The sequence below is a fragment of the Lytechinus variegatus genome, chromosome 1 (genome assembly GCF_018143015.1).
Source record: "Lytechinus variegatus isolate NC3 chromosome 1, Lvar_3.0, whole genome shotgun sequence".
Taxonomy (NCBI): domain Eukaryota; kingdom Metazoa; phylum Echinodermata; class Echinoidea; order Temnopleuroida; family Toxopneustidae; genus Lytechinus; species Lytechinus variegatus.
Window position 1 is genome coordinate 18,568,894 of NC_054740.1, and position 20,944 is coordinate 18,589,837.

Here is a 20,944-nt window from a genome sequence, read left to right on the forward strand (position 1 = left end):
GTATATTTTTTTGCTGTACACTGCATTAGGATTGCAGTATATAAATATGGTTCAGATTATTAAAGGCCTAAATTGCAAGAATCATTTTCAGGATTATCATACTATATAATATTCCACCTTATGCCATGGAGCTCATACTGTATACTCATTGAAGTGCAGTTTTTGCTTCTTTACGTAATTGATTTGAATTTCACCCATTCTGTGTGTATTTTGATGTATATCAGTAAATTTCCTCACAAAGGATTTATTTTTTTATTCTTAAATTTGTTTTTATGTCTTTGTTGGAAGTAATTCTACCGAATATTGTCACAACATGGATGTGTTTAATCTGAACTTGAGCCAAGATGTTAACCTGATGGAAGGTGTGTTTATACAAACATTATGGCCTGGTGCCGGGGCCTGGTGATATGTGATGCAGAACACCTGCTATATATGCCAGACAGGAGTCCCTGAAATATAAAAATTTCCCATCATTTACCAACAATATCGATGATTATTGGGACCAAATGGTGCAGTAAACCATGTCTCACCTAGTCTTGAGGACGCAATGATGATGATTTTTTTAGATATGTCTTACATTTCTTCATCATTGACGTCTTGACACTCTCTCCATAATGCCTTCAGCGAACGACCAAAACAAAGATGGATTTCCCCCCAAAATCCATCTTTTTAAACCGAAATGACTAGAATTTTGTTAATTTTATTAATTCTTACACCTTCCTACGCCTAATGCGTAGGAAGGTTTTAAATATTACTTTAAAAAAATGTAAAAAAATGAAGATTTCTTACCTAACTGATGCCGCGTAGACCTCTCGTTCCACATGTAAACAACGGAAATACAATAGCGTCGACCCTTGAACCGCTTATGTATGACGTACTTCCGGAAAGCAATGCCGTCTTAACGAACAATTTAGAGATAAAAAATCTTATTTAACAAATAGTAAAATTTATTTCGTGATCATAAATAATTCATATTAATATATATAAATTATTTATGATCACGAAATAATTTTGATATTTGTTAAATAAGATTTTTTATCTCTAAATTGTTCGTTAAGACGGCATTGCTTTCCGGAAGTACGTCATACATAAGCGGTTCAAGGGTCGACGCTATTGTATTTCCGTTGTTTACATGTGGAACGAGAGGTCTACGCGGCATCAGTTGGGTAAGAAATCTTCATTTTTTTACATTTTTTAAAGTAATATTTAAAACCTTCCTACGCATTAGGCGTAGGAAGGTGTAAGAATTAATAAAATTAACAAAATTCTAGTCATTTCGGTTTAAAAAGATGGATTTTTGGGGGAAATCCATCTTTGTTTTGGTCGTTCGCTGAAGGCATTATGGAGAGAGTGTCAAGACGTCAATGATGAAGAAATGTAAGACATATCTAAAAAAATCATCATCATTGCGTCCTCAAGACTAGTCTCACCAGAACTTATGCTCCTAAATGATGAACAAATAATTTCATGATGAGTCATATTTTGAATCATTTGTGATTATTGGGCTAGAAATTTGTATAGAATTCCTTGAATTTTTTGTTTGCTTATTCAAAATGTGGAAGTACCACATTATTACTATAAGTAAACACCATGGGGAGATCCATATTGATTCATTGTGTATACGTTGTATAATACATGGTTACTGATTTTATGGTGCTACTTTTGGCACGTACATGTAATATTGTGGTATATCTCAGCGGTATGATGTAGCTTCTTGACATTCAAAATATTTCAGATTTTCTTGAAAATTAAAGTGTAAAAAACACCCTGGAAATATCAAGTATCACAAAGACAACTTGGATTATAGACAGATTTGTCAAAATTTTGTCACTTTGTCACTGCAAATTCTTCATTTCAATATATCCTGAAATTAAAGTCCAAATGAAATGTAAAATCAGTAAAAGTTCAAGTAACTGCAAAAGTATAATCTGTTATATTTTTGTTTCTCCCATTATTTTGATACTTTATAATGAAGGTCATTTGACTGTGCTGAGTATAGAAACACCTGGGTGTGTTATGACTTTGTGTTTTGAGCCTTGACTTTGGAAGAGTCATTAGAAAAGGGGTCAATGTTCATTTCGTTTAATGAGCTGTTTTCATGATGTTAATTCCAAAAAGGAATATTGATACCCTCCATGTAATGTAATTTCAATAAATGAGTAATTTATGTTTTGAAATGTGTCGCAATATTTGCATGCACTTTTAATGAGCGAAAGTTCTATTTACACTTTTTACTTTTTAAGAGATGTGGAATATAATTTGAATTTGAATTTACTATAGCTTAGAGATTACTTTCCCCTCCCAATAGAAAATCTATACATCTCTCTAGTCTGCTCGTCAGAGGGTTACCTGGTTTCATACTAACACCAAAGTCTCTATGAGAGTGTAAAGATTTGTATAGTACTAGACACACACAAAAATATAGTAGTATATGTAGTTTGAAAGTATGCTATCCTTTCATAGTTTCATTTGAAACAAATACCATGATAAATAAAATAATGCATGCATCACTTGCATTAGATTTGGCATAACCACAAATGTGCTGAAATGCATAAAGAACTCATTTCATGTATTTCTTTTTAGCATATTCCTTTCCATCTTAATCATTCTGAATACACACTATCATTCAATTCTCCTTTGCTGTAAGTACTTAGTACAATACTTTTAATGAAAACATGATAATATTGAGATATACTGTAGTACTACATTGTAGGGCAGTTTACGTATGTATCACTGTCGTGCCATCCATCATTATTGTTATAGAATTGAGATTCAATCTCCCACTTTCCTGTTATTCAATGTTCAAGTACATCATGTGGAAAGGAAATTTATCAATATATTGAACACAGTTTCCTGTTTTGTCAATTTATACATCTTTTTGTCACACATCCATTGTACATGTAGCTATGCTTTTAAAACTGAATAGATTTCAACAGATCTCAGTGAATGTCCCCTTTTCATCTATTGCACTCATAATACAGGTATTTATTCAAATAACCATTTTCACTGCCCATAGAAAACAGTGTTTAAAATTTTATGGAAAATAAGAATGACAAAAACGAGATAAAGGAATAAATAATAGGAGGAAAGAGACGCAGAATGAATATCAGAAGTAAAAAAGTAATAATAGAAAAGAGAGAAATAAAAATAAAATTAAAACACATATGATAATATGAAATTCAGGGACTGATATTATAAAGACTGTATTGCATATTCAAAAACTCTGTAAACATATCCTGTGCTGAAAGCCACTATATTTTGGTTTTGTTAAACCAGTTTAAATCAAAGACCTTGTATATGTATTTAATAGGCCATCTGTGTCAAGGAGCATACAATGTGTTCTGAAACTATAGTGAAAGACAATGATTTAGAGACCTCGTTGGTAAAATACAACAATAAACCTATAACCTCGATGATGACAAGATAATATGCTACATCATATCCTATACCTAGATCAAGTCCATTGCCAGTGGAAGTTAGAATTGTACACCCTGTAGGGTGAATTATACATTGCTTCCTATGGACATGAGAAGAGGGAGGATTAACGCATGTATAGGGGGATATCCCCCCTTCCTATCCATATCCTGATATACATGGTTCCACATCCTGTTGAAGGATATGTAATCTCGTCCATTTCCTTTACCAGATAATGGCCATTATACAAGAAAACAGGGCTATTCTCTCATCAGTGCTTATCCTACGTCATATGTCTTTGGGTTTGCTGTATATAATCGGGGGTGGGTGGGCACTTCCATTCACGAGTGGATACCATGCACGACCATGGGGTCTCGAAAAGCACCCTAAACATGTAATTTCCATATTATGAAAATGCACCCTTAACAAGTATTGGCATGTGAAACCCTACCCTTAACAAGTATTGGAAACAAAACGATACTCTTGGCAAATATTCCCTGAATTGAACCCCTAAACAAGTACAGGAATGATTTATTGTTACGGGTCCTTCGGTCGTCGGCTTTACCTTATTTGGTTTAGTAAGACCCCACCTTCTACACCTCGCGCAAATCGGACTCTAAACACAAAGTGTTGGGGGAAAAAGGACATCCTTTATAAAACATTTTAATTTTGTTTTATCATCCCCGCAAGTTCGACCCTAAACACGTAATTTTCCTAGCGAAATAGATACCCTTTTTTCCTTATTTTTTGTGTTTTTGACACCCTTATCACGTTACTTACGTAACATACCTTATCGTGAAAAAGACATCCTTTTTACGCGTTTTTTAGGTCGTGCGTGGTATCCACTTGTCAATGTAAGTGGCTTTCCCGGGTATATAATAAAGAAAACAGACACCAAAAAGGATATTTTATAACTATTCCATCTACTAAATTTTCTAGGAACCAGTAGGCAACAGGGGGCAGTATTATATAATAAGTTTCTCTTTTTAATTGAAGAGGAAACACACTGTAATATGGTGGAATAATTTGTTTGATCAGTGTTTTGAGTTAGCCTATTAGAGAATAATCTTTTAATTGAAGGCCATAGTTTACAATTCATGGTATGTTCAGTAAATATCATAGTACATCATAATGTTCTTTATAACCACATTCAGATTGATTTGCTATTAGAAATTAATGAATAATTAAGGAAGTGTTTGATTTTGATCAATAATTCAGGAAGTGTTTATTCTTCATAAATGGTGTCTGATTATACATGTATTATAATTGAAATTACATTGCAAAATAATAGATCTTAGTTTAGACCCCATCTTGGATAAAATCTAAGTGGAACCCAAGGATGTATACAAGTAGGCCTAGTATATACTGTACTTCAAGATTGTAAACCTTGACTGCTATTTTTTCTCTTTTGAGATCAGAGAATAGAAATATATAAGTGCTAATGTGATAAGATAAGTTTCGATAATGGTATAGAAAGTGAGAGGCGAGACAAGCAAGGAGTAAAGATTCAGGAAGTGACGAGGGAAATGACAGATCACAACATGCTGTGAGCTTTCGTAGAAGTGAAGGTTTCATGGTCTACCTTTGCGTATTGTTTGTCCTGTGGAAATTTTTCATCTTTCTCTTTGTTTTTTTTTTTAGATATGAATATTCATCAGTAAGGTTGATCCCTCACTGTTCCATTGTGATATTGATTCATGATACATAATATAAATTATGTTCATGATCCCTTACTCTTACACATTTTACTATGGCAGGGATTGCCAAGAGATCTAACAAATAGAACAAGTCACTTTCAGTTTGAATTAGTATGCGTAATTTTTGCCTAAACTTTCATGAACTACACTACAGTTTCACTGATGTATTGTAAAGTCAATTAGAGATACCTTTGAATGTCTGATGTTGTCCATTGTGTTGGTAATGCAACAATATTATGAGCAATTATAGTGTCATGTTTTTAGTCCTTGATTGTGTGCACGGTTTGTACCTGTCCCTGTTATTATCAGCTCTGATGAATCAGAAAACCAGTTTCCTGTCATTAGATAGAGGATTAGTCCATCAAATCATGAACTAAAAACAAGTCTGCTTTAAATCGATATCTATGGTTTTTAATGGGTAGTTATGGTCTGTAGTACAGAATATAGATATCCTCTTCTACATGTGTGAGGCCATTCTCATTACACTTTCTAAAACTAGTTTACTGGAAACCGGTTGAGGAAACCAGTTTGGAAGATCGCTTTGCTAGCGTTACCACTTGATCACACGAAAGTGGTTTTCAAAATACTTCACGTAAAGCGATCTTGTTGCATGCTCAAAATGTGCGAAGATCGCTTCCCGAAGAATGGTTGTGTCCTCACTTGCGCTAAAACCAGCTTACCGAGGTGAAGCGATCTTGAAAACTACATGTACATCGCGAGGTGGTTTTTCCAAACTGGTTTGGAAGATCGTTTCCAAGACTGCTTCGACTGTTCTCACTAGGCGTTAAACTAGTTTCCAGTAAACTAGTTTTAGGAACGTAGTGAGAACGGTGTCTACATCTATGTTGTTTCTGCCAGAGCCTGTTATTTGCCCACATGAATGCAGAGTAGGTGATGTCATTGAGGACATTCTTATATTTCTAATTTTCTAAACAGAAAAATGAGAGAATATTGGGTTGGCTAGAGAAGGATGTGAAATATTTCACTTTCGCAGAAATAGCAGATGGTGTTTCCTTTCTACGTTCCTTCCTGGTTTGAAATTAAACTCATTTTCATATTATAGACAATATGATCTAAGCATTGTGTTAATACTTTAATACTTAGGTACATACACATCCTTCCTCCATTCTGAATAATTACATTGAAATGTTATTCGATCGATATTATGTTGTTAATATCATAGCATTATACCAGTACTTTTAGATATTGCTTAATTGATTACTTGAAAAAAAAATCATAAATATTGTGATAAAACATTAATTGTTGGTGCTATTACAAAATAATTTTTCATACAATTTTTTTTTCATAGATCTGTGTGTTAACTTGCTTCCAGGTGATGCTTGTGGTACATGTATTGTATGTGATTCTGTTATTTATAATCTAAGTTCACAGACTTTGTGCCAGAATCTCTGGCTACAGCTATGAACTCATCATTAATAGGATTACCTATACACCAAATAATTCAAAATGATCCCTAAATATGTCACACATTTTATAGATTTATTGCCGAATCACCTCAGATTAAGGGTCATGATCGTTTGACTTTTATAAGAAATTGACGGTGGTTTATAATATGACGTAGATTATGACATTCAGCTCACTTTGAAAACAACCCAGATTTCCTGATTTTTACCCCAGAGATAAGAACCAGTTAATTATTATGATAAAAGCATGAACCACAGTGACATCAAAGAGATGAGGTGATCATTATCACTTGCACTTGGGCAATTCCACAGGTTGGTGGACATGAGCTTAAAAATTCAAATTCAATATTTTCTTGATTTTTTTAATACTTTAAGTCCTTCATACATGATAGTTTCAGGAACAAGAAATAAAAAGTTTATTTTCATATGTATTATTTGGAAAAAAATGGTCAAAAGTTGTGTCTTCCATTTTGTACCAAAATACAAGAAAAATAGTGAAAAATGAAATATGCCTTATTACCATTTTGTTATTGCAACAACATACCACTTTATATATTTCTGAAGTTTAGAAGGGTCAAATTACTTAAAATACACAACAGCTTTTCAAGGAAATTTGTAGTACTCATTCAAAACTGAATATTGCAACCTGTTGAGGTGATGTAACGTGAGTAACCGAAAAAACTGACTTTGTTTTCTGAGAGAAAAATTCTTCACAGTTAATTGGTGTGATTTTAAATTCTCTTCCTTCAAACAATCTTTGACACAGTGATGACTATCAAAATCATTAAAAAGTACAATTTTTTTATAAAAATGATGAAGAAAAACTGTAACGTGAGTAACTTTGTAACGTGAGTAACCATCATGTAATGTGAGTAACCAGTAAAAATTATTCAGTTAGGTAACATTTTCTGTGGGATGTCAAGTTTTAAGTCTCATGGTGAGTTGTGAAGTTATTTTTGATTAATTAAAAGTAAAATGAGGGTACACCTCGTTGATGTGACTCTTTGTTCATCAAAATATCAGTAGTCATACAATCACACAAAAAAATGAATATTAGTAGAAGTATTCACAATGCGAGAGTGCATTAGTAAGGCTTGGTTTTGATTAACCAAACTTCCGAGTGTTCGAAGAGTGTTTGAACAACACATTGAATGCCCTTTATACCTGTAACCCTATCTAGACCAGGGTATTTTGGGAGTTGATATGGCCCGGGGGGGGGGGGGTGTGGGGGCCTCCCAGGCCCTTCTTGAGATCTCGGCCATTGGCCGCACGATCACGCCGAAAATTTGCGTGCAGGTTGTCTTGGACATAATCTACAATACTATACAGTAATTTATTTCATGCAAATTGGTACTAAGCGATTATGCTAATTTATGCATAATTAGTAAGCGAAATCATACTTTCCCTCCTACACCCTAATAAAGCTCCAATTGTTCCAATTTTTGGTATAAAATCTCTTTTTGATGTTCCTAGCAATGAATTTTACACACATTATTGACTTTTTAATGACATGTGTGTCGTTAACCATACATGGACAAAATGTAACGTGAGTAACCGTAACGTGAGTAACCACATTATCTGCACCCCAAGTAAAAACCATGTGTTCTTTATTTTTTTAATTATATACAAAGTTTGTCTCCCTAATATACTTCTTTGAAATGGATATGATCAACTTTCATAAAAGCCTTGCATGAGGAGACTTTTCACTTATGTCGACTTTTCATTTAATGCATGTCCAAATCATGTAACGTGAGTAACCGACACATTCCAAAGATTTGCCAGGAGCATAATAAAATTTCCCAAGTTTTGTTTTTATACAAAGGATAGTCAGACTGTGTACTTTGTTGTGATAAGAAGATGTTTAGTTCCTATCAATAATAATGGAGTTACAGGTCCAAGTATGAGTCAAGGTGTCTCCAAATGTAACGTGAGTAACCGTGGAATAGCCCACTTGTATAAAACCTAGATACTTTTTAAAGACATGATATAGACATTATAGGAAAAGAATGATTAATACCTTGGTCACATTTACTCTACGGCGGCCGTACGGCAAGTCAAAAACAGCCGTTTTAACATTTTTTGTACCAGCTGCATGTAGGTGATTTGAATTAAAATTAATAAAACGGCTGTTTTCGACTCGCCCTACGGCCGCTGTAGAGTGAATCTGACCAAGGTATAACATGACAAGGTCAAACAAAACTTTGTTTGGGGCCAATTTTCTACTTCCTTTCATTCCAAATCAAAGTTTGTAGGTACATCGAAGCCAAATTTCATTTACTGAGGGCCAGGTTGACATTTTAAGGTGTGAAACAGCACCCTTTAATTTTTCCCTGAATCTGAAATTGTCCAGGCTCTGAATGTAAATTCTCAACCATCAAAACTTCCCAATCTCTAGTGAGGATTCCGAATTAGTGATATTTTCCTTTAGGCTCGGGACTCCACCCGGCAACGGCATCTCTAAAGCGGAAGCCCCAGCTCCACACGAGGAGAAATTGAATCTGGGGGTGGATGCGTAGATGCCCTTCACGCTTGGCAGTTCTTAAACGGCGTAGTCCCGGTACGTGGGAGCAGGGGAGCCTTTCACGAAACACATAGTTATTGATTTACACTGCATATTGTTATAAGCTACTGCAAATCCTTGAATCTGATTGGCTGAGAGCAAATTAGTGTATAGCATCACTGACAAAACTTTTCATGAAACATTCCTTGATTCTCTGAGGGGTCGATCATCAACCAGCTTTAGAAGCGACTGTCAGATGACTAAGAGGAAAGGTGAACTCTAGTCAAATGTTGGGGGATATCTCGCCCGGTACCTGGGTAAGATTGAATTACGTGGGATTGATGAATACCAGTTCTCTTTGGATTTAAACCCTGACTTTTCAAGCTTTGATGATATTATTCATATCTTGGATTATTAATTAAGCAAGCAGGATCAGGTTTAGTGAATGTGAAAGGGAGTCTGATGGAAAGAGGCTGCTTTACAGGAGAGGGACAAGCTTCTCTGGGTAGCAGTATATGCAAACCCTATTTTTCAGTGAGAAATATTCTTATTGCTGGCACAAAACTACATAAGTTGGAGACATCTTTCAAGCAGAAATATTCAATTATATGCATTTTTTGTTGAGGAAATAATGTTTTAATCTAAATTGAAGTTGTCTGTTCTTTACTTGCTTACATTATTTTTATACAGAATGCATGCACATTGGATAGTACACATAGCCGTACAATGTGTTCTTTTTCTAAGTTATTATCAAACCAAGTTTGACAGAAAGTCAATTTAATATGAGGAATGAAAATACATTCTATGTGTCAAACATGAAACTCTTCATTTGAGTGTTGCCTACTGGAATAAAAATAGTGACTGAAAATGTCACGCATTCATGAATTATGCCAGGAGCAACATATTTTCTAACTCAGCTAATCAGGTCCAATGTAAAGAGCAAATTAGATCACCCACCATGCTTACATGTGCGATATATGCCTTTGGCTTCGGAACATTTCATTCTCTACGCCTCATCAACATGGTGAAGTCTGTAAACATCAGCATGGCATTGCTGCAAGTCATGATTCCTGAGGAACTAGTCTTCATTGTACTGGCTATAAAATTAAAATGTTTTGACAATGAAAGGAAGGAAGAAACTAGTTTATGAAGGAGAGGTTTGATGGAATGTTCCTGTCGAAAGATGCAACATCCATTGCATTTTGACATTTTGGTGGACAGCAAAGTTTGGGAAGGGGGGGGGGGTATGAGTACCATCCTCGTGTTCCCATGAGGGATTTATTACCCCTCCTGATAGCTTTGGGGTATTTTGTGGTTTAGGATGGCATGAGATTGATGATAGAAGGATGAGCATGAATTGGGTATCTCCTATTGCCTTATTTGTACATGGAAGCTTCACAATCAGCTTTCATGCAAGGCATGTTTAACATTTGAAGAATCAAAGTTTGAGAAAATTGCTGTGAATAATACTAAAATAGTTGAAATTGACAATTTTGAAGCTTTAGACTTGTTTGTAACTGTATGTACATGCTGAAATCTTAAACTACATTAATGACATGAAAGATAACATTTGAATAGCCTCTATAATAGAAGAATACATACCGGTAATCAGTTATACTTATGGTTACTGATTTAGTGAACATGTTAGCCTACCTTGAAGAATTTGAGGAAGCTTGCAGCATATACAAAAATATTTAAAATTCAGTATTTTTGTTTGAAGTAAATTTACGTATGAGCTGTGAATGATTATTTCAAGGTCATTTCCTTATTACTTCAAAATTATTTATGTTAATGCAATTATCAAGATGAGGTTAGTGAAACTAGTGTTTAAGTGGATCCTTCCTTTACAAGTATCACAGACAGGAGGAGCTTTCAAATGTATTTTGTAAGATAGCCTAACAGTATACTAGTCTGAAATTTAATTTTACCCATATTATTGTGTAGGGAAAAGTGAAAAACTTTAAATTATGATTATAAAAGGAACAAATGAACAAGTAAGAAAGAGAGAGAGAGGGACAGACAGAAAGAGAGGGATAGAGAGAAAGAGAGGAAGGAACGGCTACATACATGTACTTTATATAAAGTACGCCTATGCAATACTGAGAACCAAAATAGAAAAAAATTATAGAAAATGCTAGTTCTAATAATTTGCTAATGCTAATATAGGTATATTTGCAAATATTCACTATTACATACATGAAATATAAACATTTTATTATTATAATACATGTATCAAAGTGGAATAAATCATTGAAAAATGACATTGATAGAAATTGAAATGACAAAAAAAATCTATGAATTGTATAGATTGCATTAATGAGCACTGCTCAGTTAGCTTGATGAGGATGGCCTCCTTTAATTTTTTATACATGTACCTGTAGACTGTCTTGTTTTATCATAGTAGTGTTCGGTGACTACACTTTATTGTGGTTGTATGTATCATGGAGGATATAATATATCATGTAACATGTACCTGTATATCAAAGTCTACCTGCATATTTCATATCTCATAATTGATTGAAAGTCAATAGCAAATAGTACACAAACCAACACATTGGCATTCATGTGGCATAAGTTTACCAGTCTCCAGCACTCTCTCTGCCACATGTTAGCTACATGTATATGTATACATGTACCTGTATATTTATTTTATTTCATCAAATCCTTCTTTGATCTCCTCTTCTGTTGCACAGTGATATTGACAAATAGGAATTTGCAAATGTGATTATTGACGTATCATTGGTATTGATGATATCCACATGGTAAAAAAAGTGGATGACATAGAATGGACATCTCATTTTCATATATTTTTCATTTAAGATTGTATTTGATGCATAATAGATAATGGCTGTTTGTTCATAATACATGTATGTTAATATCTATGTGACAATAATAATCTAATAACATAAATAATAGCCAACTCCGGGAAGAATATAGGCCACTTGTAGGATATACATAGTTGTGCATTACTTCGGTCATTTGCCTAATTTCATGTGGATCAGATTGCAGGTGTAATTTCTTTCATCACCTTCCTATAACTCTTCAAAATGACCATTCCAGTGATGCAGTCCTGTTTCCATGGTAACCATTGACATCAGACCGGCGATGAGGGACCAGTCTCATCCGCCACGAATGCTCATCATTCAGGTGTTTGTAGATTACACAATACCACCCTCCCCAAGGCATGGTAGAAGGCAGAACCTATAAATAAAATAACCGCTCAACTCCCCATACATACACAGCATTATACCCATCTGATAGCACTCACACACTCGCAGCACCAAACGACTCTCAGGAGTCTGTATGAAAATCAATTTCTATGATCCATGCAGAGATAACTCGACTACTTTCTCACTCTCTCCCTCTCTGCCCACGTTTCTCTTGTGTCAGGCCTATCTGTAGCTCATTTGCATACATATGAGTTAAAAGCCAGAGTGAGGAGGCCACAACTGATATTGTTTCTATCATTAGTGAGGAGCGATGGAATGGATCATGCGCAGAGCAGAGCATTTCCTTCCAGTCAGAACTATAGAGAGAATCGTCAAGAGAGGGAGAGAGAGAAAGAAGAGAAATATTGTGAAATGCTTTTATCAGTGTTCGGTTTAGAGTGCATGGATGTATGGCATATGCCTCGATCTATCCCAAACATGTTTGCGTTGGCATGTTCGTGTCGATACGTCGGGATTGATTTGGATGACTTTGGGTCTTCCATGTCATGCACATACGTGTTCAGAGAGGATTTCTAAAGCTGTTTAGTTTCCTAGTTTTGTTGGTGTCGTGTTCCGTGTGTCATGGCGTTGATACGAACTCATCTCTGCCGAAAGATCGCACTAATCTAGCAGAAAGATGGCTTTCTCATTCCTCATGTTTGCCTATGACCCTTTCCTGCTTAGCCCCAAAGATGTGAGTAGTTTGTTTTATTTAATCTTATTTTATTCTAAATACAGGCCCAAAAGCTGAATTTTATTCAGATGCTGGGTAAACACTAAACAAATCGTTTATTTGCAATATTTTGTCCTTCAGAAGCAGAGGTTCAATGACAAGGATGTATTTTTATATTTAGGTATACTGTACATATCCTTCATTACTATTTCAGTCAGCATTTTCCCTCTTTCGATGGGTTGATTATTTTTATGCCATGATGACACTACCTCTTTCCAATATTTGACTAATTTTATTGTATAAATAATCATTTTGATCCTAAAATGGTGTGATCTTATTTTACTACATTTGTCTATATACTGATGTCTGACCTTTTTATGAATAATGATGTAGAAATATATCTCATAACTTCCTTGTTTCAGGGTGGTGTTTATTGTGATTAATTTCATCTTAATATTATATATTACACTTTTTTGTTACACTTATTTGTCAGAGGACATTAATTTTCCAAGAGTTCCATCTGATAAGATATCATATACATGTATTTCTTTTGTTCATATGGTGAAATTATATATAAAAAACCTTCGTATCATTGAAAAGCTTGAGAATACCAATTTTGTTTTGCCCACCATACAGAAGGATTTGACTTACCAGTTTTGTAGATTTTGCAGTGGGTTCATAATATTTGTTGCAATCGCCCAGTCAGTGGCTGAGATCATGGGGGGGGGGTGGCTGAATATGTATGTTTTGTTTATCATATTTGTGATATGTGATGAGCGTACATATACATGTTTTGTTATTTTCAGCTCAGAGTTCCTATTTAAACAAAGCATTACAGATTTTATGATTACATAACTTCTGCCACCCATTTATGAATCTCCATCTTCACCCCACACTTAACTCTCCACTTGGTCGCATGCAAGATCAATATATTCACCAACATCATTTCATGCACATGGGACTGATTAATGAAAACACATGAGCCTGGCGACAGTTTTCTCATTTCCGCAAATCGATTGTCGACTAAACTCAAGGGTTGTCATGTGTGCCCTCTTCTTCTTTTATCCTTTTATCGTCTTTATTACCAAAACATATGTTTGCTTGGCATCCTATTGGAGTCTGTCATGTTTTGGTGTTGGTACTTCATGCCTAGGATTCCGAAGGTCCTTGGAACATATGTAGCAGAACTGTGATAGTTCCCTTGTGTCCAACTGTTTAAAGGTACATGTAGAGATGATAATTTGTGATTCCCAATATTGATAGGAAAAATGCTTCAATCTCTTTTAAAAAAAGAAGTTTCCTATACACTTTGAATGAAAGGCAGTTAATCTTAGCTTTTTCTCAGGAAGATACATGTAATAAACATTTAGATAATTCTACAATATCATTGGGAAATTGTCTTCAAACATTGTTCAATTCTCCTGTCATCAGTGTTTGGGACTTCAAAGATCATTCATTATCTTGATTTTAAATGATTTAGATTAAGATTTTATGTACTTCAATTCAAACTTTGAAAACAAAAACAAGAACAGATGGTCCAAAGTCTGGTACATGTCTTATGTGTACAAATCGTGTCATGAAATCACAGAATTCATTGTTCATTAAAACAATCAAACTAATAAAATGCAAATAAAGTACATGTACCTTTGCATTTTCAAACAATATTGTAATTATACAGTCATGTTGTGATGATTACCGTCTCAATGTACTTAATGCTATGTTAGCTGTACCACAGGTCAGACCAGTCTTGTGATGATTTATACCCGATTAATTTTGAAGATTTATAAATTACATGTACATCACATGATGAAAACCACAATGTCATTATGTAGACTTATGTATACACACTTTAGAATAAAGATTATAACAGTGATTATCAACTGGTCTGGTCTGGTGTGAAAAGCCAGAATGACAGAAATCCAATTCCAATATAAGGCCTATATTCGGCAAACATTTATGTGGTAAAAGCCAATCGTTTGCATGTGACACATGTGGTATGTTCTGTGGTTAACTTGAGGATAGAAGAAGCATAGAATGATTAAAGTTTCATTTAATATTTGCATTGATTTTTATCTCTTAAATGCAATTAAGCTGTGTACTTTGTTCATTTGAAGCTTCACTCTAGTTAAACCCAATTGTTATTGTTAAATTGAAATAATAGGCATGCTGCTTGAATCTACGCCAGTGATTCTGAAAACATATCCACGTTAAACATTTACCCTACACTAAGTCTTTTGTTATACCTTTGTTGAAATACAGTAAATCTTGAAAACTTCAGTATCTATTCCAGCTTTATTTCCTGTCATGTGAAGCCTATGTCCTTCAGTAAGAAGTATCATTATGAATATCATCATCATCACCAGACCATGTTGGCACTTGTCTATGTTTGTTCTTTGATAAACACAAAAGAAAAGAAGATCCCACATTCAAATAAATATTAGCTCAGTGTTCATGATCAATGACATATCAAACATGAAAAGAAAGGAAGATTCCACTTTAGATCAGTATGCATGGTGATATAAAACACTCAAATGAATTATTGTCTTTTTGTTTGCCAAGCAGTAAAGTTCAAGTATTACCATAGTTTCAATGTCCCTCACCTTTAAGATATTGTAATAGAGGAGATTCTTGATGTGAAAGAAAACGTTTTGGTATTCACAGAAATATATCATTACTAAGTCTCTTCCAAGAAATTTGGTGGAATAAGTACTTTTTGTGTTTCTATTATTTTTTAATTATTCCTGGTATATTATTTTTTATTACATTACCTGCTACATAAGGTACATGTATTAATGATATTGAGATCTGCTGGGTAGTGAGTGGATTGTCTCTATGTGCTATCAGATATGTACGTGTTGATGGATGCAGGCACAAATCATGGAGATACAATCAATAATGGCTTCCAAAAGTAGGTGACTAATTCTTTGAACACATCATAGATTGGATCTGTCGAATTTCTACTAATCTTGTCAATATTAACTAGCCATTGTATCAACATGTACATCTGTGGCATACATAAATCCTCGCCGTCATGACTGTATAACGATTGAAGAAGTTGTTAATATATACAATACATGCACACACCTACAAATCATCATTGTACTTAAAGATACACTGTGCGAGCATGCTCCAGCAATGATGATATGTTTCCAATCCATTTGTAATTAGCTTTTCTGGGCGCTTCTTGCCAAAGGTGTCTCTTGGCGCTTGCACAGGTCTGCTGGAGCCAGGACAGACACGCAACGAAGAGAGCATATGAAGCGTGACAGGCAATGTTGGTGGTGATGTACACAGTGAAAATTGGGAGTGACATTTATTTCAACCTGGTAGCTTCATAGATATAAATTTAACACATGATCACATTAGGAATAAAGATCATCTACACTTTTTAAAGGGCATACATTGATATTTTCAGTTAATAAACTTCAGGTATTGAAATCTCTTATATTTCCCTTATCTTGATTCAGGCAATGATACACTTTTGTAAGATTACAAAAAATCTTTTAAGAGATTTCCTTTTACACACATGTATCTGGGAGAGAATATGCAATTATTTAAAAAGATTTAAAATCAATATGATTCTTTTGCTTTTAAATATAAAAATTATCTACTTGTTCTACATCTACCGTAGATGTGAATTATTGAATAAGCTTGGATAATAGCAATGTATCCTGAGATTAATAATTCTAGTTTAGTGTGAAAAGGTATAGAACAGTTTGTTACATCAACTTCAGGGGGGAGGGGTGAGTGGGCATATATAGCACAGCATCTTGTATCAGATAATTCTTCAACATCTTATGAAGACAGCATCACAATTGCGCACACACAAAAAGGGGGAAATTGCAAATTAGCTGAAGAATAGAACATTTTGGTTTGTCTTTCATTACATCAAATTAAATTTTTCCATTGCTGCATGCATGCATCCCTAAGGCAAAGTATAGAATAGCAGTAAGGTTCTTCCCACTTCTATTTGATTTAAACTAGTGTAACTTGATTATATGGAATTTTACCATAGTCAATAGATACTGCTCGCTATAACGATGCAATGTAGTTTTGTTCATTAGTGAAAACTATAACTGGACAGGCTATGAAGGCATTATATGTTACAGGTACATGTATATGATGGAAGCCTTGACCATGGGATAGTTTCTGTCCATGCATTATTTATAACCATCCTTCATCCCTCACCACCCTGTACAGCCTACCATAAATATTTAGATTGCCAGTGAGGCCCTGCTTTAAGCAAATGAATTACATGCATTCATGGGTTTGATTCCCCTTTGAATTTTCCATGAGAATTACATATCATAAGAGAGAGAGTGTAGAGGAATTGGGGTAAACCAAGTCTTCCTTCGAGTTTGCCATTATCTACTCTGGGAGTCCAATTTTGATGATAATTGCACCAAAAACTGGGTTGATTGATTGATTAGATATGAGTAATATTGCAGAACAACTGCCCTTTCCGTTTGCTGGAAAAGGTTATTTTGAATGGCTTTTGTATGCAAGTTCGGAGCAGGTGTATTTTGAAATTCTACTTTGGGTTCTCTATAATGTATCAATAGCAGTCCTTTCCATAGAATTTCTAAGCAGTTCAGTATTTTACATCAGTGTTTTGCTTTGGGGCAGGGATTGGGGTGGGGGGGGGGAGGTGGAGGGGAAGGTCTGAGTTTTTTAGTTGGAGACACACTGACCTTTTTCAGTATAGTAATACAATTTTTTTGTGTGTCTGAATGGGAAAGATACATTAGAAGTACTTGACCTGGCCATGTTTTCAATCTTGTGTCAATTTCTACTTCTTGATTGCAATATTCTTTTCTCATTCCCTGGAAAAAAAATAATCCCATCTAAATTGCTCTGTGCTTGATTGCCTCATTTTCTGCTGTAGTATAATCATAGTTTGACATGTTACGGTATGTAGGCTTCTGCATAAAAACGGAAAAACACTCGCAAAGACCAGAGTGGGTGGATTAGTAATATGGATACATACATTGAAATGTGTGATACTAAGATTTAGCAGAATAGAAATGATGATAAAGTGCCCTGTTTAAAATGCTAATCACTCTTGGGTACTGTTCTTGTGAGCATTGAGAGAAAAGGATATAATGTTTGGAAATCTGTGTAAGTTATATTTAGTTTGTTTTGGTTTGAAGTGGTGTATCTTCGCAACCAACATGTATACATGGTAACATGATAAAGCCCTTTTATTGAGGTTCAATTCAATTCAAAAGGATTTTATTTTCTAAATCTTTAAATATACATAATTTATATATAAGGTAAAAATCCATAATTACTAAAAATCATTGATGAGGAAAAAAAGGAAACAAATAAAAAGCAGAGCTTGTAGATAACGCTGTTCCCTTTGATATTTTATGAAGATATAGATCATTCTGATTAACTCTCCTTTTAATCATGTTTACTTTTGTATACTTTCCTGTTACAATTGAGGATCTTTTCACAAATCAACTTTATAAACTATTCACAAGATTATCAAAGAGTATCATAAATACCCACCTCAACCCCCTCCACCCCCACAAGTAAATTGATCACATGAAAACATGTTTGAAGACTGCAATAAGAATTCTAATTTTTGCCCAGATAACAAATACATTTCAGATATTTCCATGATCGATTTCAAGCGTTCCTTCTAGACATATTGTACTCACAATTTCAATGTACATATTCTCTTTCTCCTTTGAAAGCAAGAAATAGGTAACATTGCATGCGTGAGCCTGGTTTCTTATAGCCCTACCAAGTATGTCTTTGTTCCATGCATGCAAGTCAGCACTCAGTAGGTGTGTTAACACCTTCTATATCAGGAAAAGTTTTTGAAACATGCTTGATATCTAAAACATGTTTGTAATTACCGTATGCCTCAAAATACCCAATAATGATTTCATGTACTTACCCTCTGCCTGACCCAGACAAACATTTTGTAATTATACTGTATGATGCTGTAACACTCATTCATGCACTTTGCAAAGGATACATTGCCTCACATAGTTCTAATAATGTGCTTTTACAATGCAAATATCCCTGTGATATTACCGAAAAAATCCCTGCAAAATTTCTTAAAATTTTGAAAAATTTCCTCTAAATGTATCAGTCTAAATTTGCTACCTCTATCCTAAACATTATTCATGCATAGAATTATTTCATCTCCAATAGTTCTTTGTTTAATGAGGATTGGAGCTTACCATATGTGCTACATGTACATGTATTTGCTGGTATTTTCTTTGGAATATTTTGCGAGTAAAGGTATGTCAAAATACCAGTGGAGAGGTTGCTATGATTTCACCAAGTCAAATCGCTCTGAGCCAATCAGGGGATAGAATTTCAGTAGCTTTTATCAAATAGACAATGAAAATCCCTGACTATTTGTTTCATAAAATACACCACAGGTTTTTCATGATAGGGCTGGTATGAAATCTTCCTAATGTCTTCAACATTCTCTGTTTGGTTTGAGATGATATTAGCAGCTAGAGTTGGTTCAAGTTGAGGTATTCAAAGTGAAAACTGAGACAGAAAATTACATTACTTTCTCCTCCTAGAGGAGGTTTGCATGGCAGCTCGCTGCTAGGAGGTGATTGACAGCAGCCGCTGGAAAACATTCCGCTTCTTTGGTATAGATTGAACCGAATTAGGATTCGTGGTTGAATAACAGGGATTGCATGTATTGATCTATTCATCGAAAGTGACGTTGGTCAGTTTAGGTCTATATTGTGCATTGAAACATACAATGGTTGAACTAGATCATGATCCTAATGAAATAAGAACAATTTCCTATTGGAAGTCTTTGTATACTGCACTCCAAATTTCATGTTCATATTTACATGTATATCAACAGGCTCAAGAGTGCTTGGGAATTTTTGCTGTGAATCAGCATAAGAATTAATGAAAGGCTTAGAATTACATGATCTAATAAACAAGTAGCTTGTGTCATTCATGTTCTTGTCATACGATGCGAAGGGAATGTACACTGTATGTTCAAACAGCACACGTTGAGTAATATTTTCCCAATTCAAACTTGTAATTAATGAAAATTAAAAACCCCTAGGTAAAGTGTTGCTTCTGTACGTGATGTACAGTAGTAGGTCTTTACTGAAAGGCCAGCAGCTGGTTTAACCATTAGATGCGTGCTGTTGTTAGGCTCTCAAAGGATAGCTGGTTTTGTGTTGACCGAGGGGACGAGTGTGTTCTACTTCTCGTGTAATTTGATTTGACGAATGCTTACCCATCAGCCCCTGGGTGCTGTCAAAAATCCTACAATGTAACAATCAACAAAATGAAAACAGAATGATAGGTGTTGGGAGTAGTAACATACTATTGTACACAATTTCTTTTTAAAATATTGAAAATACTTGAAAGGCCTGAAGGTAAGCATGAAAAAGTGGATAGACATTCCTTATCGTAAGGAAGAAGGCCCTGTTTAATAGCAATGACATCATTAAACTAAATTTATAAAAATGTATATGAAAAAATACACCCCTCCCATTTGAAAAAAAGTAAATTGCGAAATCAGGTTATGAATCACAAAACTTGAGAAGATCATGCTTTCTCACTACAATAAAAAAAGACTTACAACTAACAAAATCACTAATTCACTTTATCGTACTTTGACCAAAAATACATCCTGAAGGCCCATATGTTGCATCATAGGCTCATGCCACAATTTATAGGCCTACTGACTGACTTTAAAAAAGGTGTCATACAGTAATATGTGGTAGACATCATTTTGTATCTTTGAAGGGCTATACAGGATATAGATCCGAAGAGCATCCCAAACTTTTCTTGTTTGTGACTGACAACATTTTGTATGGTATCTTGCGAAATGTACCAATCGGTTTTCCCCGGCTTGCATCACTTGCAATTGGAATAAACCAAGACATTCCACAACATGTTGGCATTAACAATGCCTTGTCTGTTCTGCCAAGGTTTTCCCATCATGCTCTATCAGTATCGTTCTTCTATAAATCTGATCATACACCATCAGCATCCTACTGTAGTAACATTACCAGAATTGGGATTCT

The 20,944-nt window shown here is 34.6% G+C and overlaps 1 protein-coding gene across 3 annotated transcripts in view; it reads left to right on the forward strand.

Moving 5' to 3' along the window:
• LOC121408128 overlaps positions 1-20,944 on the forward strand; it is a 57,254-nt gene that overhangs the window by 525 nt on the left and 35,785 nt on the right. The window contains exon 1 of one of the 3 annotated variants that reach the window (XM_041599470.1): positions 11,993-12,938. The exons of 1 other annotated variant lie outside the window; for it this stretch is intronic. In XM_041599470.1, the coding sequence (XP_041455404.1) occupies positions 12,882-12,938 (57 nt within the window). In that variant the 5' untranslated portion in view covers positions 11,993-12,881. Of the gene's footprint in view, positions 1-11,992; positions 12,939-20,944 lie in introns of those variants that run through there. One more of the 3 variants, XM_041599458.1, reaches the window with a different exon arrangement.